Raw genomic sequence first — 24072 nt, forward strand, 5'->3', positions numbered from 1 at the left:
AAATGGACATAGCATTAAACCAATTCCTAATGATTTATTACACTCATAGATCACTGCATCTCTGAAAACTCACCTGAGAAGCTTACATTTGCAGTAGACCATGAGTATCACAGAGACTCACAACTGGTCGAGGTACATGAAATAAACAACTACAGGATGATCAGTTCTAAAGGGGGGTATGTATACTACAACCCCTTCTGAGGGCTCAAGGATCATTGTAGAAGCATGTATGAACCAGAAGTGGTGAGTAACTACAAGAGTAACTATATATTCTGATACAACAGGACAGCTACAGACATTAACTCACAATAACTGTAACAGCATGCAAGAGATCTATGCAAGCCTAAACTAGATCAAACCCTAGCTAGTAACGGGAAGTGGACATGAAATTTCATCCCTAGCTTTAGAGTTCTTGGCAATTGTTAGCTTCTGGGTGAGAGAGAAACAGATTTCTAAAATTGTGCACTCTTGAAATTTCATAGGCCAAAGAAATGAATTCATTATTTTTATGTTCAGCCTCATAAAAATCAGCAGGATGTGGACAGAAGGTAGCCAGATATTTTTGCCCAAATATCCTGTGAATGGCCTTTAGCCCATTTTTTTTACAGAGACTTTATTTCCCTTGGGCGTTCTTGAGTTGTTTAGTCCACACTATCCTCAGCACTGTCTTTCAGGTTCCTAGTAGAATAGCCTGCTAAGTTCTGTGTATAGTATTCAACTGTTTTCTAGTCAGAAGTTCCAAAGTCTTCCACATTTCTCCAAAAAAACAGTAAGGTAGGATTCCTCACAGCAACTTTCCACTTTTTGGTAATCAAGAGCTTTATTAGTTACTTTTGGATGCTGTAATAAAATGCCAGAATCTAAAGGGACTAATCAAAGGCAGCTTATCTTTGATTATGGTTTCAGGGGGTGGATGAAGTCTCTGATGGCTACAGAGAGAGGTATGACAGTAGGTGGCCTGGTCAGAAAACTGAGAGATCCTATCAGGGTAATACACAGGTAGCAAAGTCTGTGGTAATGGTACCGATGTTGTTGACACTCAGCCGTAGAAGTGGGAAGGGGAGGGTCAGAGGCTTATCATCAGATTGCAACAATGGCTCCCTCCTTCCTACCTCATCCTTGCTACAAATAATCTTGAGAGATTCTAGAATATATAAGAAGAGGAGGTTACCCGAACAGGGGCTACTTGATGCAATACTCGTGAGGTTGGCATTAATGATGGAAAGAATTTGTTATGATGAAGCTGTTTAGGACTACTCATACTCCTTTGAGTAACTCACCACTCATGTTCCTCAAGTAATCCCAATAATCTCAGTGGCTACCAAGTTGGACTTTGGTAGAATTTTTATCTGACCTGTCCCTGGTCCTCAATAAAGAGAAAATAGACGTTAATATCTCATTTGGAAAACTTAATCTAACAGTGCTCCAAAAAGCATCATATGTATGACACCAAAGAATGTTGCCAGCTCATATGATAAGTACATTCTCTTGGACAATGGCTGCAGTGCTGTCTGTGTGCCTGGACTAAAGAATGCAAGGATATTTCTTTTGTGATCCTGTGCTTACAAGCTACTCTGAAGGTTTGTTGTAAAAAACTTCCAAAAGTTAATGCCCTCAGCTTGTGATGTATGGGATATAGCCAATAACTGAGGTACATTCAAGGCAATTCCCCATTTTCTAATGACCCCAAAACTTCAGGGACATGGTTTCCCTGGCTAAACTTTATGGTTTCTTTTCCTTTTTGAAAACACTGCAATTTTTGAAAAATCTGCTCTGCTTTTTGTTCACAGTTCTACTTGTAATGACAAAAATAGGATACCAATCTATAGTACAGCTAAATGCTCGGGTGACAGTTCCTCCTAAAAATTCATTAGTTCACCAGTAGAAGGTTGACAAAATGTCAACAAATTCTTTGTCAGAATGTAACATGAATTCTCTTTGGTCCATTTATCAAAAAAGTTCTTGCTCTCCCCTGAGAACTTGTAAGCATAGTCCTTACTAGTGACATTGCCATAAGAATCTGTTCTCTGATTATAATATCCTACCTGAGTCTCCCTAGAAAAACTCATAAACCAGTTACAAAGCAAGACACACTACTTACAGATATTGTTGACAGAACAATTATCTTGATTTTCTGTTAGTGAGATTTTCATTACTGTAAGAAATACCTATTAATCAATTTGAAGGAGAAATATTTTTATAGATTGTTGGGGGCTATGCAAGAGGAACAGCAAGCAGCTTTGGAACTCATGGGAAACAGCAAGCCCAGCGGTTAGCACACCCATGTTGGGTGAGCCTTGGAGAGGTAAAGCATGGAGGACTAGTTTCCTGAGGATAGTATGCTGTTATTGAATATAGTTCTGCTTATTACCCTTAGGGTTACCACATTCCTCATAATCTATGGGTTGTATGAAAACTCTCAGGGGCCTTCTAGTCCCTCACTAGGCTGTGTCACTGGTACTTACAACAACAGTAATTAACTTTTTCCAAGCATGGCTGCTGGAACAGATTAATGGTTCAACTACCACCCTTATAAAGAATTTACAGATGTAGATTGTTAGTAAACTTAGGTTAGGATGTTTTTGTTAATGGTTTGTTGTAGAAAATCTTAGGGACCAATTTAAAGTTTAGAAAAGTACACTTTCAATAGTTGAGTGAGGAACTCATTGATGTCAAGGAAATAAAAAGGCAGTCTGGTTATTACTAGCTGAACTGCCTTTCTTGCTAAAGAAGGGTTGATGATCAAAGGTAATGATTAATTCTTTGTACCCATTTTTATACACAGCTTCCTGGTATGATTTTATAAAAAATATTTATAAAAATGGTTGCTCTATATGATATGACAGACTTTGAAGATCCCTCCCGGAAGACCTCACCCTCCCTGGGGAGCAGAAAGGAGATGGGATAGAGGGTTGCTGTGGGGCAGGGGAAGAGTGGAGGAAGAGGGAACTGGGACTGACATGTAAAACAAGCTTGTTTCTAATTTAAATAAAATAATTAAATAAGTAAATGATTGTGCACTCTGAGGATTTAAAGTAGATATAGCTGATTGTTTTTAATACATACAAGTTTAGATTTGTGATTCTAAGATCTTTTGTAAGATTACTTTTTGAGATAAATAATAAAATGATTGATTCTTTCTTTGTAACCACAAACTGCTGCCTACCAGTACAAAAGTAGCTGGCTGAAATATACTTGGCTTTGTAAAAATTTTGTTAACAATTGTAAAACAATCATTGCTATGGGATGAAGAGATGTTATGGTGGGAAAATCAATACAAAGAAAAATATTTAAGTAATTGTGGGCTTCTAAGAAATACATGTAACTTGTGATCATAATGTGATTTCTTCTTGTGTAAGGGTTGCAATTTGTTTCTGGAAAAGATGCAGCTTCTGGTTGTGAGGTAAAATTCTTCATGCTTGGAAATTTTTGTCTTAGGAGGTATAATAGAGATAAGAGAAAAACCAAAGAAGTAGAAAGAAAGCATCAGGAAAGATACACAAGGAGAGCATCAGGAAAGATGTAGAAGGAGAGCATCAGGGAGATGTAGAAGAAGAACATCAGGGAGATGTAGAAGGAGGACATCAGGGGAGATGTAGAAGAAGGACATCAGGGAGATGTAGAAAGAGGACATCAGGGGAGATGTAGAAGAAGGACATCAGGGAGATGTAGAAAGAAGACATCAGGGAGATGTAGAAGGACAGATGGGAACAAGAGGCAGAAAAACAACAGGATAGAACAGTGCTGTGGTACAATATTGGTTCTGGTTCAGGTCCTGAGGCAGGGAAGGGGTGTTGGTGCAAGGAAAACTTCTGACAACCAAGTGGTTGCACTCAAGTGGCCGAGAATAGTTCAGGCATCTTTCTTTATACTTACACAGAGTTTTTCTTACCAGGGTTACATGGACAGCTTTATTATTGACTTATATTTTCGACTTCAAGAAACATATCACAATTTAAAGAATACATTGTGAATATTATGAAAGCCCCCTTTATGATTCCCCAAGTACATCTTCCCACCCCCTACACAACCTTATTCTAGACATAGAGTCCGGAATTTTTACAGACTTAACTAAATTTTGAGCCAAACACATCCTGCTCTCATAGCACTTAAGTCAGGGGGCAGATAATCATGGTTACAAATTTAAAGTAATAAACATGGGTGCGATCCTTTGAGGAAAGCAATATTCAAACCCAGACAATTCTTTAAGGTCTGCAAGATATATTTCCTTTTCTACAAAAGGGTTGCAAGTCTCAGTCTTTCTGTGAAAGGTAAACTTTGATCAAGCACTCTTTTCCCATCTCACTATACCGTAATTCTTCCACCAATATAAGTTCATGTGTATGGTAAAATGGATCTGTCCATCTCACATTGTACATTGCATTTTCCCCATCAGAATATACTAGATCTTATCATTGATTATATACAATTGCTGCCCATGGGACTTACTCTCAACAGTTGGTATGATGTGTATTCCTGAGGCTCTCCCCCCTATTCTGTGTGTATATGTTCTATTCTCCTTTCTTGAACTGAGGGATATGTTTAATGTTCCAAGTGTTGTTTTCTCAAGCTCCTAAGATTAGCAGTTGTAGAGTAATTTCAGATAAGAGTTTTGAGAAACATTAGCCCCTTGTTGAATCTTAGGGAAAATATTTGAAAAGGAAGAGAATTTGCAGGGAAAGTTAAAGTTATAGCTGCTGCATGTGTGACTGATAAAGTAAAACTAAAAAAATGCCCAAAGAATAATCAGTGTTAGAGAGAAAAGAGCCAGCAAGCTGCACGTATTTTTGCAAATTCCTACACTGTCTTGTGGAATACTTGTCCTTTTCAAGTGAGCGTTCATTTTCACAGGTGTATTGCCTTGAGGAAACCCATTGGACAGATAGTGATATGCTGATCTGAGACTAGGCTGCAGGGCTCCCAAAGGAAGGGAACAGAACAGAACAGAACAGAACAGAACAGAACAGAACAGAACAGAATAGAACAGGAGAATGAATAGTAAGGGCAGCAGAAAGAGAGAAATAAAATTAAGATTTAAGCTTTGCTCCTCAGATAAAGTTTCCATGTGCATCTGTCCAATAGTTTGTTGACTCCATGCTTCCTCTTCAGTACCTGACCTGCTGATGGCTGGCTCCCCTGACAGTGAATGATTTCAGTGCATTTACATCATGGTCATCTGGATGCGTTGCTTGGGTAGGGTAAAGGTTTTCACCTTTTGTCTAGGAGAAAAGAGGGGAGTGGTGGAAGAGAGAGCAAGACGGAGGAGAGGAGGAAAATTCAGAAGATGAGGAGGGGGAGGTGGAAGACAAAGAAGAAATAGGAAAAGTGAAGGGAAAGGACGACATAGAGGTCAGGGGTAAATTCACAGCACATGTGAATATGACTCCAGTGATCTATTTCCCCCACCTAGGCTCCACAGACTAGTATGTCTGCCACACTCTAAAACCACAATCCAAGGAGCAATTCTTTACTATAGGGGCCTTTAGGAGATATTATATACCAAACCATTTATGTATAATTCAAAGTCTAATAATAGACTCATTTTTACCTTCCACCTTTTCATCATTATGATGTGTTGGGATATTCTTATTTTATCTAGTCATTTTTTGAGCTACCATATTTTTGTAACGTAGCTATTTTACTATGCTCTAGAAGAACCAGAAGCAATTTTGGTCCATGTCTTTAGACACTCTGTTGCACTTTTGTACATAAATCCACTCATGGGCATTTCCCAGTGTCTACTATTGATTCATTCTATTCTTCTATCAGATTGGTAGCTAATTTTCAGAAATAAGTGAGAACATATGGTATGTATCTTTTTGTCAGCTTAAAAATTATGATCAGATAACTAAGACATTTAATCCTTACAGATATTTATGATTACCAAAAGTAATTATACACAAATGCAACATTTAACTGTTAATAAAAATTCTTTTTATTTTCTGAAAATTACTTCCATTTACATCATTTGGATTATTGATTTTTATTCTTGTTATCACTCTATCTCCTGTTCTGATTTTATTTCCACCTTTTAGTAGGTTAGGTTACTGTTCAGAGGAGTTACAAATATGCAAACTTGAATAGCCATATTATTTTCACACCCATAACATCAATTGCTTGATCATAATTATTTTGTACTGTGATAAAATGGTACATAGTTGCACTGTAGATTCTCTATTCTTGGTGCTCTATCTTTGGGAACTCTGGTGGTTAATCCTGTGCTCTTGTCGATGGCCTGTTAAAGAAATAGAATTTTCTGGTTATTGTGAATTCATCTCTTACTCAAGGCAATAGTTGAGATGGGAACACTGTTGAGAATATATTTATTTCCTTTTAGATGCTGTGATATATTTTAAAGCATTAAGAAGAAAACATTAATTTACAAATTGGTTAAGTTGAATTCTCCAGTTTAAATTAATGAGAATAAAGTGTCTGATGGGAGGAATCTTACAAGTAATAAATCACCCTAGAAGATAATCTAAATTATTCTGCACAGAGCATCTTCATAACTGAAATATAGATTGTAATTGTAACAAAATATATTTTTGACTTCTTGAGAAAATGGTGAATGGTAAGTTATAACTAATAAGATAACTTATAAGTTACTCTGAAGAAAAACAGGAGGAATAATTAAAGTGTGGGTGGGACAGAGGAAAAGCACAGAGACACAAAAGGGCATCCAGAAAAAAGGAGGGAAACCAAAGCCCTAGACTCAAGTCTCTAGTAGCAGTGGAAGCCAAAGCCACACCCATGGGTGAAGTCATACATTCCTGGTGAATAGAAACTGCCAATCAAACTCACAAACAAAGCCAACCTTTCTTATGTCTTAGATCCAGTGGGGGCATTTAATTTGACAGTGAATCTGTGTGACACTTTAGAATTGGAAAAGAAATCCATTGTATTCTTCTCCATGTCTTGGAGAGTTACAGGCAGGCAGCATCTCAAAAGAGAGGTTTATTGCTTCCTCTATGTGTCTTTTGTGTTTTATTTTCGGTGGTCACTGGTAATTCAGCAGTTGACTTTAACATATTTAATTGCATTTCCTTATTTCTTTCGGCTTGGCCATTGTTGCTACTTGATTTGTTTTCTCCCTACTGACTGATACTTAGGGACTGAGCCTTCAAGAGAAGCCTCCGACAAGTAAAACTTGAAGTAAATGACAAGAACTAAACAACAGATACAAAAGTCACAACAAAGTAATACAAGAAACAGGAAAAAGAAAGTTAACATTTCAGTGTCAACTGACTAATCATAAAATGAGAATGGACAGAGGTAGTTGAAATGTCAAAAGTAGTTGAAATGTTAAATGAACAATTTCAAAGTCTGGCCATTAAAAATAAGAATGAACTCGTGGGAGATAAAGCATGTCATTGAGTGAAGTATAGAAGACAAAGTAGCTCTGCTGTTTTTTCTTCATGGGACACAGAGAAGAAACAGCAATAAGCAGTCTTCAGTTCCATGTAGCTGGAAAGAGGGCTCACGCTTGCTTCATTGAGAGACAGTAATGCTTCCTGCCTTCAACCCTGTTGTTAACACCACCAGGTTAACAGGTAAATGCCACTCAAACTAAAAAAAAAGGTTTATTATAGGCTCTGTACTATTTTTATCTATTATTAACCCTATCTCATGGCTGTAAAAAATGACTAGGTTATTTTTCTTGGTGTCAGAAACTAAGCACAGGCAGCTCAAATATCAAGCAATACATAAAGCCTGTGATGAGAGAAATCTGGTTCCTGACCAGTGTTCTAAGTATGATCTTTTATGCCACACCAGGAAATTCCAAAGACTTTGCCCATATGGGAGAAAACTATCCTCCCCATGCCAATCTTGATGCACAGACCTTAATGTACCTGAAGTAAAAACAGTCAGCCCCTTAGGCAGCCATGCTCCTTTGCATATCAGGCTCAGGAGCCTATGCTTGGGATTTTTTTCTTTAGTGCCTCAGCTAAGACAATTTCCAATTACTTTTGTTGTATTTTTTATAGTTGTATATAGTTTTTATTGCTGGAAGCAGGGAACCTCCAACTATAATGTTCTTCTACAAGCTGAATCAGTACATTTCTAATCCTAAGCCTTCTCTGTGGCTTTTTTCCTCTTTACTCCATAAGCTTACAGAACCCTTGGTAGTGAGATGATTTCCCCAACTTGAGTCACATTTCATCTGATGTTTTCTCAAGTATTGTTCCATAATGAAATTGAAACAGTGTGCAGCTAGAAACAGTTTTTGTCTTGACTCTTGCTAACTACTACAATAAATGAATAAAAGCTTGATAGGTGCTCACATACGGGTTTGTTTTATAGAATGACTTGATACTTAGCAATTTTCAATAAGCTTAGAGAAAAACCAAGAGAAATGATGAAAGCAATGTACACTGTTCTTTTCTAAGTTTGTGTCTAGGTTATATACTGTTTTTCTTAAGAAAAGAATCTCCAGGTAGAGAGATTGGTCAGTGTTTAGGAGCACTGGTTGCTTTTCTAGAGGACCTGAGTTTGACTCATAGCACCTACATGACAGCTCACAGCCACCTGTAACTGCAGTCCTAGAGGATATAGTACCTACTTTTAGCCCCTGTCAACACTATATACACATGACACATAGATATACATGTATGCAATGTATACATAAACCTATATACATAAAGTAAAATAAAATAGAATTATTTTCCAATTTAACACGCCAGGGATTTGTATGTTAAAGAGACATGTACTGATAATAAAAGGTATATATTACGTTTATAATAAACACAGTTTTAGATAGGTTTAAGGTTTGTCAGATTATATGATATTGGTACAGTACAATAATCAAACATTACATTTTTCTTTCTGGGATACTACTATATAGTACCTTAATTTTTTCACATGGAATTTACATTTGTACAACAAAACAAGAACTTTTAAACTTAGTCACATGCTAGCAGATGCTTTAACAATGTATACTTCCATTGCATAAAGATTCAGAAACATTTCTACTCCAACTCCTGTGAATAAGTTTCCCATAGAGTAGTTCAAGCTTTGAAATAAAATGTGAAGAAATTATGCAAATATGGCAAAAAGCTCAGTATTCAGATGCACTAGAAAATGTCTAAATGAGACATAGTGGGATTTCCGTGTTTACCAGAGACAGTTGTCACACTGTGAAGTCAGGGCTGAGATTGTCATTGTCATTGAAAGTATAAACACTGGTGCTAATAGAGGCTCCAGGAGTCCCAAGAAGGCTGTGTGTTAGAAGTCTTTAGATAACTCATGTTTTCTTTATTAACCCAGCTATCAAAACACGAAGAACAGAAAGTCAACTTTCTCGATATCTATACATCCATCATTTGAGCACCCCACCTTCCCCACACCATTTACCTCTCAGTAAGAAGTAAATAAAGGAAATGAACATGGCGAAAAACATCATCAGTATGCTCAGGATCATAGTCACGTCATCCAGCCACATACTATCCAATTCAAATTGTGCATCTGAAACAAAGACTGGGTAGACATGCAAGAGTTAGGCAGTTCAAAACATAAAAAGGAATACTGCATTACATATTTCTGATAGATTTGCCCTTTTGGTTCTTATTGCTCCATATTTCTGGATGTATGAGGTTGGTGAAGAAATAGCTGAGGTCATAGGGATGAATCTAAAATGGATGTGTTTGGGTTAAGCCTGAAATAAACTGTGAGGAAACAGAAGTACACTGCCCTATTCAAAGGCTCATGGCATATGCTCTGGCTGACAAGAGTCTGAAGGACTCACATATGTGTATTACTACCTTTATCTCCTTTATGAAGTGATGAGATGCCATAAGATTCAGGGTCTCTAAAGGGTATGGTAAAGATGAATAAACTCCCTTAAATTGATGATATCTTACATGTTTCAAAATAGTTTGCTAATGTATAGCAGAAACAGCTATTAAAAGTATATTTTCTCTCTTAGGATCCTCCTTGCTTCCTAGCTTCTCTGGCGGTGTGGATCATAGCCTGGTAAACCTTTGTTCTATGTCTAATATCTATACATGAGAGAGTACATACCATGATTGTCTTTTTGTGACTGGGTTACCTCACTTAGGATGGTTTCTTCTAGTTCCATCCATTTGTTTGAAAATTTCAAGATTCCAATGTTTTTTCCGCTAAGTAGTACTCCTTTGTGTAAATGTACCACATTTGCTTTATCTATTCTTCAGTTGCATTTGGGTTGCTTTCAGGCTCTGGCTATTACAAATAGTGCTGCTATGAACATAGTTGAACAGATGTCCTTGTTGTACGAACGTGCATCTTTTGGGTATGTGCCTAAGAGTAAAATTTCTGGATCTTGAGGTAGACTGATTCCCATTTTCCTGAGGAACTTAAATACTGATTTCCAATGTGGCTGTATGAGTTTGTACCCCCCCCCCCCCTGAATGTAGGTGTCAGTTAGGAGGCCTGGGCAATCTATGGGGCCTCTGGTAGTGGATCAGTATCCCTAGTGTACTAATGAACTTTGGCAGCCAATTTCACATAGATGGATTCTCTCTCAGCTTAGACACATGGGTTAGGGCCTAGGCTTTGCTCCAAATAATGTGACAGACTTTGAATATCCCCAATGGAAGGCCTCACCCTCCCTGGGGAGCAGAAAGGGGATAGGGTAGGGGGTCAGTGGCAGGCAGGGGAATAGGGGAGGGAGAGGGAACTGGGATTGACATATAAAACAAGATTGCTTCTAATTTAAATAAAAGTATATTTTCTAAGTGAAGTAGAAAACATTCTCATATTTCCAAATAGATTATTATTCTCTGTAATTGTAGTACAAATGTTAACAATTGGGGTACTCATTTCAATGCCACATAATTATGTTGGTTAGAAGCTGCTTTCATAAATTAACTCTGGTTATTAAACTATCTAATGACATGATAGTAACTCAGAAAATAAAAATACATATGTTAGAAAATCCAAAATTTACATTTTGCTATATTCACTGAAGAGTTAAAAGTGGGATTTAGAAAACATATTTGTATGTCTATGTTCATAGTAGCATTATATGTAGCACGTAGAACATGTTGGTATCAAAAGTGCCCATCAGTGGATGAATGGATAAGCAAAATGTCTAATATCAATACACTGTTTTTCAAAATTATGAAGGAAAGGAAATCTGCAATATGTTATATCATGAATAAACTTTGAAACTATTACATTGAATTAAATAAATCAGTTCCCCAAGACAAATATTACAAGAGTCCACCTATGTAAAGCACTTAGCCTAATTAAGAATATACAGGCAGTGGACACATGGGGACGGGCCTAGGTCCTGCCCTGGATGAAATGACAGACTATGGAGATCCCCCAAGGAGGGCCTTACCCTCCCTGGGGAATGATGTGGGAATTGGGCTGGGGGCTGGAGGTGGTGGTGGAGGGACAAGGGAGGAGGGGTGGGAGAGGGAGCTGGGACTGACATGTGAAATATGCATGTTTCTAATTTAAATAAAAACATATATTGAGAAAAAATAAATAAAACAAAGAAGTGTCACACAGCTTAAAAAAAGAGTATACAGGCAGAAAATAGGATGGTAGTTTCCAAGGGCTGGAGGTAGGTATAGTCCCTGTCAGGGAGTCACTAAAGTTTTAGGAAGACAAAAGTTCATTTAAAATAGATGAAAATGATTTTTGCACAGAAATGAAAATATACTAAATGTCATGGAAATATAAAACTAAAATATTAAGATTGTAAATTTTATGTTATGTATATTTAATTTTAATAAAATATTTTATCATGACTCATTGTTATGAAAATTCAACAGCTTCCATAGGATGAAAAAATGTTTGTAAAATATATGTTGACAAATGATTTGATTCTGCATTATAAATATCAAGAATGTTTGCTCTAATCACTTTTTATCACAGAGGTGCAAACAGACATTCTTACATTTATTTTGGCATTTATTTATTGGATGTAATATCAATGGTACAGACAACAAAATAAATAGGAGAAAAACTGGACTGTACTTTTTAAATTGTGTATCTAAAAGTATAATTGACAAAATAAAAACACATACAATGGAATGGGTAACAAGGATTAATAAATATTGATAAAGCATAGAGTTTCTGAAACTCAACAATCAAACCAGACAACATCACCTAAATATAAGCAAATGACTTGAATAAACATTTCTTCAAAAAAGATATATGAATGGACAATATGCACACAAAATGCATATCAGTTGGAAAAATACTGTAATGAGCTACTTACTGCCCATTTGGATGTCTGATATATAAAAAGTTTAAGAGCCAGTATTGGAAGAGGCATAACAATCTGCACTATTGTAGGGTGGGAATGTGAAATGAACACTGTGGAAAATGGTATAACAGTTCATTAATCATATGTAAACAGAGGTATCATAGGATCCTGAAGTTCCTCCTCTTAGTGTACACCTTCGAAGAATTAAAGTCAGAGTCTAGAAGAAATACTTGTATACTCATATTCATAGTAACATTATGCATAATGTTAGTGTGCAACATGTACTTCAGCCCCTCAGGGATGTGTTTCATTAATGGAACTATACAACTATTTCATAAGATAGTAGAAAAATATAACAGATTCTTAATCTTATCTTTCTTATAAAAAATGAAAGAACCATTTTACATTAATATTATTTGATAATATTTTTCTAAAATTCTTTTTCTATCAGTCAATAATTTATTTTAATTTTTAAGTGCTATCAACACTAAATTTATTTGTTATTATTGTAAGCCGGACATACATAAATTTTACAATGCCAGCCGTTTTAAACTCATCATTTGAATAGTGAACATGTCTATATTTTTGTGTAACCACTAGTACTATCTATTTCCAGAATGTTTTTTTATCTCACAAGCTGAAACTTTAATCCAACAAACAATTTCCCCTACTTGTAACTCCAGCAACCACAACTCTATTTTATGTATGCATGGTGTTGACTGCTGCAAGTACCTGATATAAAGGGAATGGTAAAGTATTTGTCTTTTTGTGACTAACTAGTTTATCATGATGTTTTCAATGTTTGCCTATGTGGACATAGTAGTCCACAGTGTAAGATAATTTAAAAATTCTCTCTTTCAAGTTAATTTTATTATTTAAGGCCATTTGTGTCTTCAACCCATCTAATCAATATAAACATGTCCTCTAATTTGAGTCTTCTGCATTTGGGCTTTTAATGAATAATTGTACATATTTTAGTTAATTACTTTATTTTGCTGATTAAGGGTAGAGGACACAATTTAAATATGTTACATTTAGCTATCCCAAAACTTTCACTATTACCATGTAAATTTCCTTCTCAAAGAGAACCAAAGAGAAGAAGAATTCATTATGAGTGTTTATGTTCACCATGAAACTCAGAAAAATTTCCATGAAAATGTAGATACTTTTGAGAAGCAGTTCATCTTTTGGACATCAATTGTAAGAAGAAATCTGTCACCTCAGACATTTAAGGTCTACTAGATTATTATCTCTTCTAGCCTAAAGACAAGGAATGACCAAAATAATTTATTAAGTAAAGTGATGATGTTAAAGGTAACATTATTAAATTGAAGAAAACTGTTTAGGAGCAGAAGTACCACCACTTTGTATCTTTAAAACCCATAAAACTGCAGAGGCTGTAATCCAAATATCATGATGTGTTCCAGAGCCTCTTGTTCCTGAAATTCAAACTGATACCACTCTACATTGGCTAAACTGTAACTAAGCATTTGGAAAAAGAGAGATTTTTAGAAAGATACCATTTTCTTTATATTGCATACCTCTATTTTTTCTATACAAACTGAAGATGAGTAATAGGAGCGTAGCAGTAGAAAGAGTGGCTATCAGCATGGCAACACACCAAGGGGAGCTGTGTGTGCAGGAGCAACCTAAAGAAAAAAATGTTAAAATCACTGATTTTTGGTTGGTAGAAACTTTGAATTAAGAAACAAGGGAAATGTCTACATTTTAATCCTGTCTTTTTGTATATCAAACAGTGCTAAGGTTAAGAAGTGAATGATTAGAGAACTGTTGGCCACAGGAACAAAAATCACAGTTGATTTTAGGATGGAAATTGTCTCGTGTTGAAAACAAACATATTTAAAAATCATGTTTGTCTTTCTCTCATCCATACATCAGTGGGATAATTAGATAGTAGAGTATAATGCTCATGGCTGTCATTGTCAGTTTTTCTAAGCCTGAAAGATGCTGGAATTAGGATAACTCTAAAGACCTCTGAAGTGCCTGAAACTCTATATTTTGGATATAAGGATCTCATTAGGAAGACTTAAGATGGCTGATATCATGCAGAAACAGCAGCCTGGCTCTCCAGGAGATAATATGGGCAAAAGAGAAAAACTGCAATATGAAAAGGTCTGGGTGTATGTGGACAACAGGGAGGCAACAGTAATAGAGAAGTGAGAAAACATTCTCTGCTTGGTGCAGGATGCTTGACACCGACAATAAAGCAGAAGTAGGAAGCCATTTCAACATGGATTTTAAACATGGATGAGGGGAGTGCCAGCCTACAATCCCATTGCCAGAGAGTCTGGGAAACAGAACCTTCAACTGATGACTGATGGAAGCAGTGGCAGACTCCCACAGCTAACACTGAGCTGAACTCAAGGAACCCAGTGACAGAAAGGGAGGAGTGATGAGCAAAGGGGTCAAGACTGGGCTTGTTTAACCCACAGAAACAGCTGACCAGAACAAGTGGGAGCTCTTGGACCCCAGACTGATGGTTGGGAGGCCAGCATGGGACAGATCCAGACCCCCTGAATGTGGGTGTCAGTGAGGAGGCCTAGGCAATCTATGGGGCCTTGGGTAGTAGATCAGTATTTATCCCTGGCATACAAATGGACTTTGGGTGCCCATCCCACAATGAGGGATGCTCTCTCAGCCTGGACTCTTGGGGGGAGGGCCTAGGCCCTGCCCTGGATGAAATGACAGACTATGGACAGCCTCCATGGGGAGCCTCATCCTCCCTGGGGAAAGCAGTGGGGATTGGGGGAGGGGGAATGGAAGGGTTGGTGGGAGGTCATGGAAGGAGGGGGAGAGAGAGGGAGCTGGGATTGACATATGAAGAAACCTTGTTTCTAATTTAAATTTAAAAAACAAAAGAAAAGACATAAAAAATAAAACAAAGAACTTTTGCTTGTTGTGGTTGATTAGTAGCTCAAGATCCTAGGTGAACCAGGCTAAGTGATACAGAACTGTATACTGAAACCCATAAAAAGAGTACTATGAGATTATTAAAAAAGAAGCCATGAATCAAGCCTGAATAACCTTCATTCACCTGAAAACCTGGAGAGATGAATCTTTAACAGATTCCAAGCAATAATCAGACCCTTGGCATGAACTGCCCAAAGATGAGGCTAATGTTCATGATTGAAATCAGAAGGAATTTGTACATGTGTGACCAGTTTGGAAATTCACCTCTGTAGCACTGAACATAGTCCTAGGAAAGCATCAGTAATCAAATTAACCAAAGAAAGATCCATCAATGAGAATAGGACTACCCCTAACAGGGGAATTCCCAGCAGTGGGGAAAGAACAGGAACAAATCTGTATGAAAGACAGCATCAGGTCAGTCACTTTTCAGATACCATTTAGTTTGGTTTTGCTTACTACACCAGGTCCTATGAGCAGAACATCTCAGCCCTGTTCTGCTCTGATATATATTCGTTTTTCTTTTCCTCCTTTTAGTCCTCTGTTTTTACAATTTTTGTTTGCTTTTCGTTCTCTTAAAAACACAGTATGTCATGTTTTGCATGGCCCTTGTGCCTCATCTTCTTTAAAGATAAGGTTGTTTTACACGGTCACCAGCATATTTTAACTTTGTCTCGTCAGTACATTGTCCACTCAGAATATAATCAATGAACAAATGGATCAAGGAAATCAAAGAAATCCAAAGGAAATATTTAACCAAATGAGGAGGCAGCCTAGAGAATAGGATAAAACCCTTACCAGCTACAAACCTGACAGAAGATTAATATTTGGAATATGTAAATAGTGAAAAAAACCCAAACACCAAGAAAACGTAACAATCTAATAAAAATGGGTTATGGAGAGATGATTCAGTTGTTAAGGATGTTTGTTACTCCTGTAGAGGACCAAGGGTTGGTTCTTAGCACCTACATGTTCACACACAACCATGTGTCACTCTAGTTCTAAGGGGATCTGATATCCTTTCTGACCTCCATGGCCACTAGGCATGTATATGGTGCACACACATAAATACAGGCAAAGCAGTCATGTATATAATATAAATAAAATATCTAAAAGTTAAAAAGTAGAGTATAGGATTGAATAGACAGCTATCAAAAGAAGTATAAAAATGGCTGTTAAATATTTTTAAAGTGTTAAACACTATTAGTCACTAGGGGAATATTGCAGTATTTCCTTGATGAGTACAGATGCCAAAATTCTCAATAATATCTTGGAAACTGAATTTAAGAAAACACTAAAAAGATCATTATGATCAACTTGACTTCAGAGATGCAGGGATGATTCATTTCTCTAAATAAGTAAATAATTAAAACAACATTGAGGTCCCATCTCACCTAAATAAGAATATCTGTCATTAAGAAGAGAAGTGACAACAAATGTTGGCATGAATGTGAAGAAAAAAATGACCCTTAATGGCAGGAATATAAATTGGTATATCCACTATGAAAATTAATGTGATGTTGAAAAACCTCAATACACCCCCCTCTTTTTGAGACTCAGAAGGTCGCCTCAGTGGAAAATTCCCCAAGGTCCCCTAGGCAGGGAACAAGGTCAGATTAAAAAGAACAACTGGTCCAGAGTGCTGATGCAGGAAAATGGCAGGCTATAAAGATAAGCTTAATTTTGACCTTGTGGTTTCTCCAGGAAGGATGAGTTATCCCCGCGCTTCTTACAATACCCCTATTGCTTGCCCAGATCTGCACCTGCAGTGGCTCCGCTTTTTACAATACCACTATTGTTTTGCTTGCCAAAATTATGTACATAAAAAGAAAACTGTCCTAAAGACCAGCGGGCTCAGCTAGCTAAGGCTGCTGAATTGCCCAGAGATGCCTATGTAAACAATAAACCTCTTGTGGTTTGCATCCAACTGTCTGGTTATTGAGCTCGGGATGTCATGGGGTATTCAGCCTGATTACTTAAGGTCTTTCAATGTTTTCTCAGAAAACTGAAAGAATTACCATGTGACTCAGTTATACTATTCATGGGTATATACCCAAATAACTATCCTACTACAAAGATATGTGTAGATACAGTCCATTGCTGTTGTAGTCATAATAGCTAAGACATGAAATCAGCCTAGATGCTAATCAACTGATTAATGAGTAATGAAAATGTGGTATATATATGCAATTGACTTTTGCTCATCTTCAAAAATTTTGAAATTTGTAAGATATGTCATTGGAAAAATTATGCTGAGTGTTATAACTGAAAGACAAATGACACATGTTCTATCTCATATGAATATTCTAGATTAGAAAAGTTTTTAAAATTTTGTGTGTGTGTGTGTGTTGACAGCTTTCAGGAGTAGTAATAGTATAACAATAACATAATATATAAATAATAATGAGAAATATTGCCAGTGGAAAAATTTAAGCTAGTATGATAATTAGAGGATGGATGACATGAAGGCAGAAGGTGGGTTAATCAATAGTAATGATGTCTATTAGAGATGTATGGGGACATTTTTTATAAGTAAAATAAAAATAAAATTTAGACTGGAGGGAGTGGTACATGCCTTTAATCCCAGAACCCATGGAGGTAGAGGCAGGTGGATCTTTATGAGTTTGAGGCCAGCCTATTCTACAGAACGAGAAAGCTACATAGAGAAACCTTGTCTTGCAAAGCCTACATATAATTCAAAAAATAGTTTAAACGATAGTATTCTGCATGCTGACCCCAAAGTCCATAGGTTATTAAATTAAAATCCTTGTGCCCATATGGGCTGTCTCCCTATTTGTTGCTGATTAGGCAGGCCCCAAAGTCCATCAAAATTATTCATACTATAGCCATTGCTCTTGGTTCTTCAAGAATAAGTGTGAAGATGTCACACGTTTTCATTCCACCACAGAGTTAGCAAGCTGAAATTTAGCTGGAAGCTTCTCAAATATTGGGTAGCTTTCCTAGTGTTGGGAATTGCTTTTCAGGCAATATTAATTAAATATATGCAACACAGGTTATAAGACTTACTACTTATAAGCCTTTTGGAATAATGTTTGCCAGTAGTAAAGCCTCAGTAATTACTTTTATCTTATGATGATATGATAGTTCTTATCATTTGATCTACTCTGCTGATTTTAGAGTGATGCAGAAGCACTTTGAGACATGATGAATAAAATGTTGCCAGCTCAAGGTGCACCAGAGATAAAGACTTAATAGTGGGAGGGAATTTGGATGGAAAGGTTTATTTAGAAAAGTTTATAACTACAAGTCTCACAATAGGGATTTGAGATTCTGAAGAAGGCAATGCATGTATTCAATGATGCAGTCATAAAGAGAATCATCATCAACAACAACAACAAAAACTAGATTGATCAAGACATAAATAAAGCTTCTTTTGCCACAGCAACAAGCAAGAATAAATGTAGTGAGGCTTTGTGCTATATGAGTTAGATGCAGTTTTGGAGAGTGAAAGTTGTTTCAATTCAGGAGATCAACTGGGAATGAAAGAGTAAATAATGAAATAGGAGAGTAACCAGAAGTGCTGACACCCAAATCCTTACCTAACAACTAAGCTATACATGGGAAAATTTTCAAAGGCTTTGAATATGTACTGAAAAGATAGTTTCATATAAATGAAGCTGTTAGTTCACGGTTATTAAAATTAGCACACCTTTAAAACCTGAACAGCTATACATTTGGGGTTTTTTTTGTGACCTTCAAGTTCACTTCCTCCCAGTATAGTACTGTTGACAAAGAATGCATTTTTTCCTCCTTGGAAAACAAACCATCTGATACTTAAACATCTCTGAATAGGTCAGTTTCCTTGGTGTTGCACTGAAGAAAACTATGTAGCCTTTTCTGCAATGTGCAGTTTAGGACTTCACTTTCTGCCCTAAATGAGTCCATTAGAACCTTGAAGAAGTCAAGAGAAAAGGATGCACAAATGTTGATGTTAAGAAGCTTTCCATTTTTTATATCTGTCACAACAGGAAAGGAAAATTTCATTTTGACTAACGCAGATGAAGCAAAAATGTCACAAACAACAATGTCAGCAGCTACATCAACAAGAGAAAGTCTTTTAAGGATAATGATATATGTATAATATATGACCCATGATAATACCCTTGCAGACAGGCTTCAGAATGAAGTACCAAGCAGTGTTAATTATCTTTCCCTATCCCACTTTGGTTCTCCCATCCTGAAAACCTACTTACCTTCTAGAATATGTAGTTTAATACTTGGAATTATGATGAAGAGTATCATCACAATCAGAAGTGCACCCACAAACATCTTCCAAATAAAATTCCAAGAAAACATTTCATCTGAAATAGAAAGCCACAAAATTAGCCTAGGAAACCGATAGTGTTTGAACCAACCCAGTTAGAAGTGGCACATCCAATTCTCCAATTCTGTCACCTTGGAATGGAAATGTTAGGCCAGTTTGGAGAGGCAGATGCAAATTGTATGAAAAGTAGCATAGGTGTAAGTTTCTGTTTCATGACCTTGCTGACTTTAAGAGAAGAGGAAAGGTAAATTTCTCCTCTCTCCTGTCAAGGCTCAGACACAGGCTTCCAGGGAATATATAAAGTCAATTCCAAATTAGTGCTTCAATTTTGTCTAAACTCTTCGGACACATGAAATGCCCATATCCTCACTGAACGGGCCCAGAGAGTAGAAACAATAAAAGGGCAAGTGTACTGGTGAGTTCTTTTGTCAACTTGACACAAACTGTAGGGATCTTGGAGGGAAGAATACAGCTTGAGTAACTGCCTTCATCAGATTGACCCATGGACTTATCTCTTGGGCATTTTCTTGATTAATTATGGATGCAGGAATGAGGAAATGATTGATGTAGGAGTACTCCTCCCATTGGTAGGCAGTTAGTTTTTGTGATAATATTTATGATTTAATAAATCTTTCCTGGTGTCACCAGCCGCCGCCTGGCCACGCCACCTCTTGCATGCATTCATGCAGGCACGCAGGCTGGCATGCTCGCTTGCTCTCTGTCGCTCTATCTCCCTCTGTCCTCATGTACCTTTTCCTCCACTTTCCTCCTCTCCCCGGCTGAGGGAGCCGCTCTCCGCGCGGTGCATTGTGGACACTGAGGTTGAGCCTGCTGCCTTCACAGCCAGGGGAGCAAGAAGAGGCCGCGACCGGGCAGAAAATGCCAGAGTTGTCGCTGCCAGAGAAGAGTCGACTGGCCTGCTGCTGCCCCAGTGAGGCCCGCCCACTTGTTCGCCTGGCCCCCTGCCCGGGTCACCATGCAGCCTGCTTCTGCAAAGTGGTACGATCGAAGGGACTATGTATTCATTGAATTTTGTGTTGAAGACAGTAAAGATGTTCATGTAAATTTGAGAAATCCAAACCCACTTTCAGTTGTCTTGGAGGAAGTGATAATTTTAAGCATTTAAATGAAATTTATCTTTTTCATTGTATTGATCCAAATGATTCCAAGCATAAAAGAACGGACAGATCAGTTTTATGTTGTTTGAGGAAAGGAGAATCGGGCCATTCGTGGCCTACGTTAACAAAGGAGAGGGCAAAGCTCAATTGACTGAGTGTGGACTTCAACAACTGGAAAGACTGTGAGGATGATTCGGTTGAAGATATGTCCAATTTTGACCGTTTCTCTGAGATGAAAAAAAGCTGTACATTGTTGCTTGAGAGTCTGTACATTTTAGACCAGATTTGTATTGAACTGTCAGTATGACAAATGAGTGGAAAATGTTAATACACTACTGGATTTTTTATTTCCTGTTTTGATTGCAGCATAAGCCCTAGCTGGAAAACCTCAATGTATATTCATGACAGTGAGGATTTTTTTTAGATGTCTACATTCTTTCTAATAAACTGTTGGAAGATTTTAAAAATAAACCCTTCCTGAGGGTTGAGGATGCAAAACCAGCCACAAGCCATAGAGTTCAGCCAGTGGTGATACACACCTTTAATCCCAGCATCCATACTAGTTAGCAATAGAAGCTAGGCATACCTTTAATACCAGGACTCAGGAGACAGAGGGAAATGGATCTCTGTTAGTTCTAAGTCACACTGAGCTACACAAAATTTATCTAGTCCTAAAGAGAAAAAAGAAAGCAAACTGATCAAGCCATGAAGATCAATCTAGTAATCAGCTTTCCTTTATGATTTGGGCCTCTATTCCTACTTGAGTTTTTGCCCTGACTTCCCTCAATGGTGGACTGTGACTTACAAGTATAAGCCAAATCAGACAATTACCCCAAATTATTTCAGTCATGGTGTTTATCACAGTCAGAGAGCAAACTAGAATAGTGGAGATGCTTACATTTGACAAGGTAGATTAAAGAAAAACTTATGAGCATTAATAACATCTCTTTGAGAATCTACTGCACAGAGAGGACTGAGAGGTATGTGACCAGGTTCCTATCTGGACCAAACAGCCTCTGAGCCTTAGGTCCTGGAGCAAAACCCTAGGCCCTTCCCATACCCACCCCAGCCACACTAGCAGGTGAACAGGAAAGACTCGTGAAGGCAGACTACACCAACAGCCTCCCTTCTAAACCCACCCATTTCCCATGACTTCAGTGCTCCCCCTGGGACATAGACATCAGCTGCACAGAGAGGACTGAGAGGTGAGTAATCATTTTCTCATCTGGACCAAATAGCTTCTGAGCCCTAGGTCCTGGGGCAAAATCTGGATCCTTCCTCCATCCATCTCAGTCATACTAGCAGGTCAGCATGAAAATTTCTGCAAACAGGTTACACTAACAGCCATCCCCCCATACTGTAAGCTACAAATCTCACTCTGCTCCCAAACCCATCCATCCTCTGTGATCCCAGTGGCTCCCTGGGACACAGACATCTACTGCACAGACAGGACTGAGAGAGGACTGAGAGTTAGGACTCATAGAGAAGGCTGAGAGGGTCGAATCAAGAGGCAAAAGACACTGCCTGCACTAATGGGAAGAAAATATGGGCAGGCACCAATACAGGAATACATTCAACAACCTAAAGACCAATATGACAACACCAGAACCTGGTGGTACTGTGTCAGGGAGACTTGATATCCCAATGCAGAAGTAGCAGAAGAAAACAACCTTAAAAATAACTTGATCAAGATTATGGAGGCCCTTAAAGGAGAAATGAAGAATTCCATTAAAGAAATGGAGAAAAAGACAAACAAAAATTGGAAGAAATAAATAAATTCCTTAAAGAAAACCAAGAAAAAATAAACAGGAAGAAATCAATAAAACCATTAAAGAAAGCCAAGAAAATAAAGAAATAAACCAATCAAACAAGTCCAAGACTTGAAAATTGAAATGGAGTTAATAAAGAAAACACAAATGGTAGGAATTCTGGAAATGGAAAATCTCAACAAACAAACAGAATTACAAATGCAAGCATAACCAACACAATTTGAGAGAGGGAAGAAAGACTCTCAGGAATTAAATACATGAGGAAATAGAACTGTTGACCAAAGAAAACATTAAAGCAAACAAAGTCATAACACAAAATGTCCAGGAAATCTGGGACACCATAAAAAGACCAAACCTAAGAATAATAGGGATAGAAGAAGGAGAAAAATACCAGCTCAATGGCACAGAAAATATCTTCAACAAAATCATAGAAGAAAACTTTCCCAACCTTAAGAAGGAAATGCCTATGAAGATACAAGAAGCTTACAGAACACCAAATACATTGGACCAAAAAAAGTCCCCTCACCACATATTAATTGAAACACAAAATATCCAGAATAAAGAAAGAATACGAAGAGCTGTGAAGGAAAAAGGTCAAGTAACATAGAAAGGCAGATCCATCAGAATAACACCTGACTTCTCAACGGAGACTCTCAAAACCAGAAGGTCCTCGATAGACATTATGCAGACTCTAAGAGACCATGAATACCAACCCAGACTGCTATATCCAGCAAAACTTTCAATATCCATAGATGTAGAAAACAAGATATTACATGACAGAACCAGATTTAAACAATACCTATCTACAAACCCAGTCCTACAGTGGGCACTAGAAGGAAAACTCCAACCCAAGGAAGTTAAGAAAGTTAGAAGTACCCATGAAAGTATAGGCAATAGATAATCCCACACCAGCAAATCCTAGAAAAAGGAAACACACACATACCATCACCAAAAAATAAGGGGAATCAAAAATCACTGGTCATTGATAGCCCTTAATATCAATGGACTCAAATTGTCTATAAAAAGAAACAGGTAAGCAGAATGTATTCAAAAGCAGGATCCACCCTTCTGCTGCATGAAAGAAACGCAACTTAACGTCAAAGATAGACATTTCTTCAGAGCAAAGGGTTAGGAAAAGACTTTCCAATCAAATGGACCTAAGAAGCAAGCTGGTGTAGCTATCCTAATATCTAACAAAATAGACTTCAAACTGAAGGTAACCAAAAGATATAATGGAAAAGATTTCATATTCATCTCAGGAAAAATCCATCAAGAAGAACTCTCAATCCTGAACATATATGCCCCAAATTCAAGTGCACCCACATTTGTAAAAGAAACGTTACCAAACCTTCAATCACACATCAAACTCCACACACTAATAATGGGAGAGTTCAATACCCCACTCTCACCAATAAACATGTCAGTCAGAGAGAAAATAACAGAGAAATAAAGGTTCTAACATGTTATAATTCAAATGGGCTTACCAGATATCTATAGAATGTTTCACCCAAACATAAAATAATATACCTTCTTCTCAGCAGCCCATAGAGCCGTCTCTAAAATTGACCACATACTCAGTTACAAAGCAAATCTCAACAGATACAAAAAGTTGGAATAACCCCCTGCATCTTATCAGATCACAACGGCTTAAAGTTAGAATTCAACAACAACCCAAATTCTAGAAAGCCTACAAACTCATATAAATTGAATAATGCCCGGGTCAAGGAAGAAATAAAGACTTGCTAAATTCAATGAAAATGAAAGTTCAACATATCC

General features: G+C 37.4%; 1 protein-coding gene across 1 annotated transcript in view; it reads right to left on the reverse strand.

The window, feature by feature from the left end:
• Nucleotides 1-983: 983 nt before the first annotated feature.
• Nucleotides 984-24072, reverse strand: part of LOC101834808 (putative selection and upkeep of intraepithelial T-cells protein 1 homolog) — a 37705-nt gene continuing 14616 nt past the window's right edge. The window contains exons 5-7 of the mRNA XM_013114864.3: nucleotides 19339-19446; nucleotides 13738-13845; nucleotides 984-1144 (exon numbers count right to left, since the gene is read on the reverse strand). Of these exons, the coding sequence (XP_012970318.3) occupies nucleotides 984-1144; nucleotides 13738-13845; nucleotides 19339-19446 (377 nt within the window). The remainder of the gene's footprint in view (nucleotides 1145-13737; nucleotides 13846-19338; nucleotides 19447-24072) is intronic.

Source organism: Mesocricetus auratus, unplaced genomic scaffold, assembly GCF_017639785.1.
Source record: "Mesocricetus auratus isolate SY011 unplaced genomic scaffold, BCM_Maur_2.0 Super-Scaffold_100014, whole genome shotgun sequence".
Lineage (NCBI taxonomy): Eukaryota > Metazoa > Chordata > Mammalia > Rodentia > Cricetidae > Mesocricetus > Mesocricetus auratus.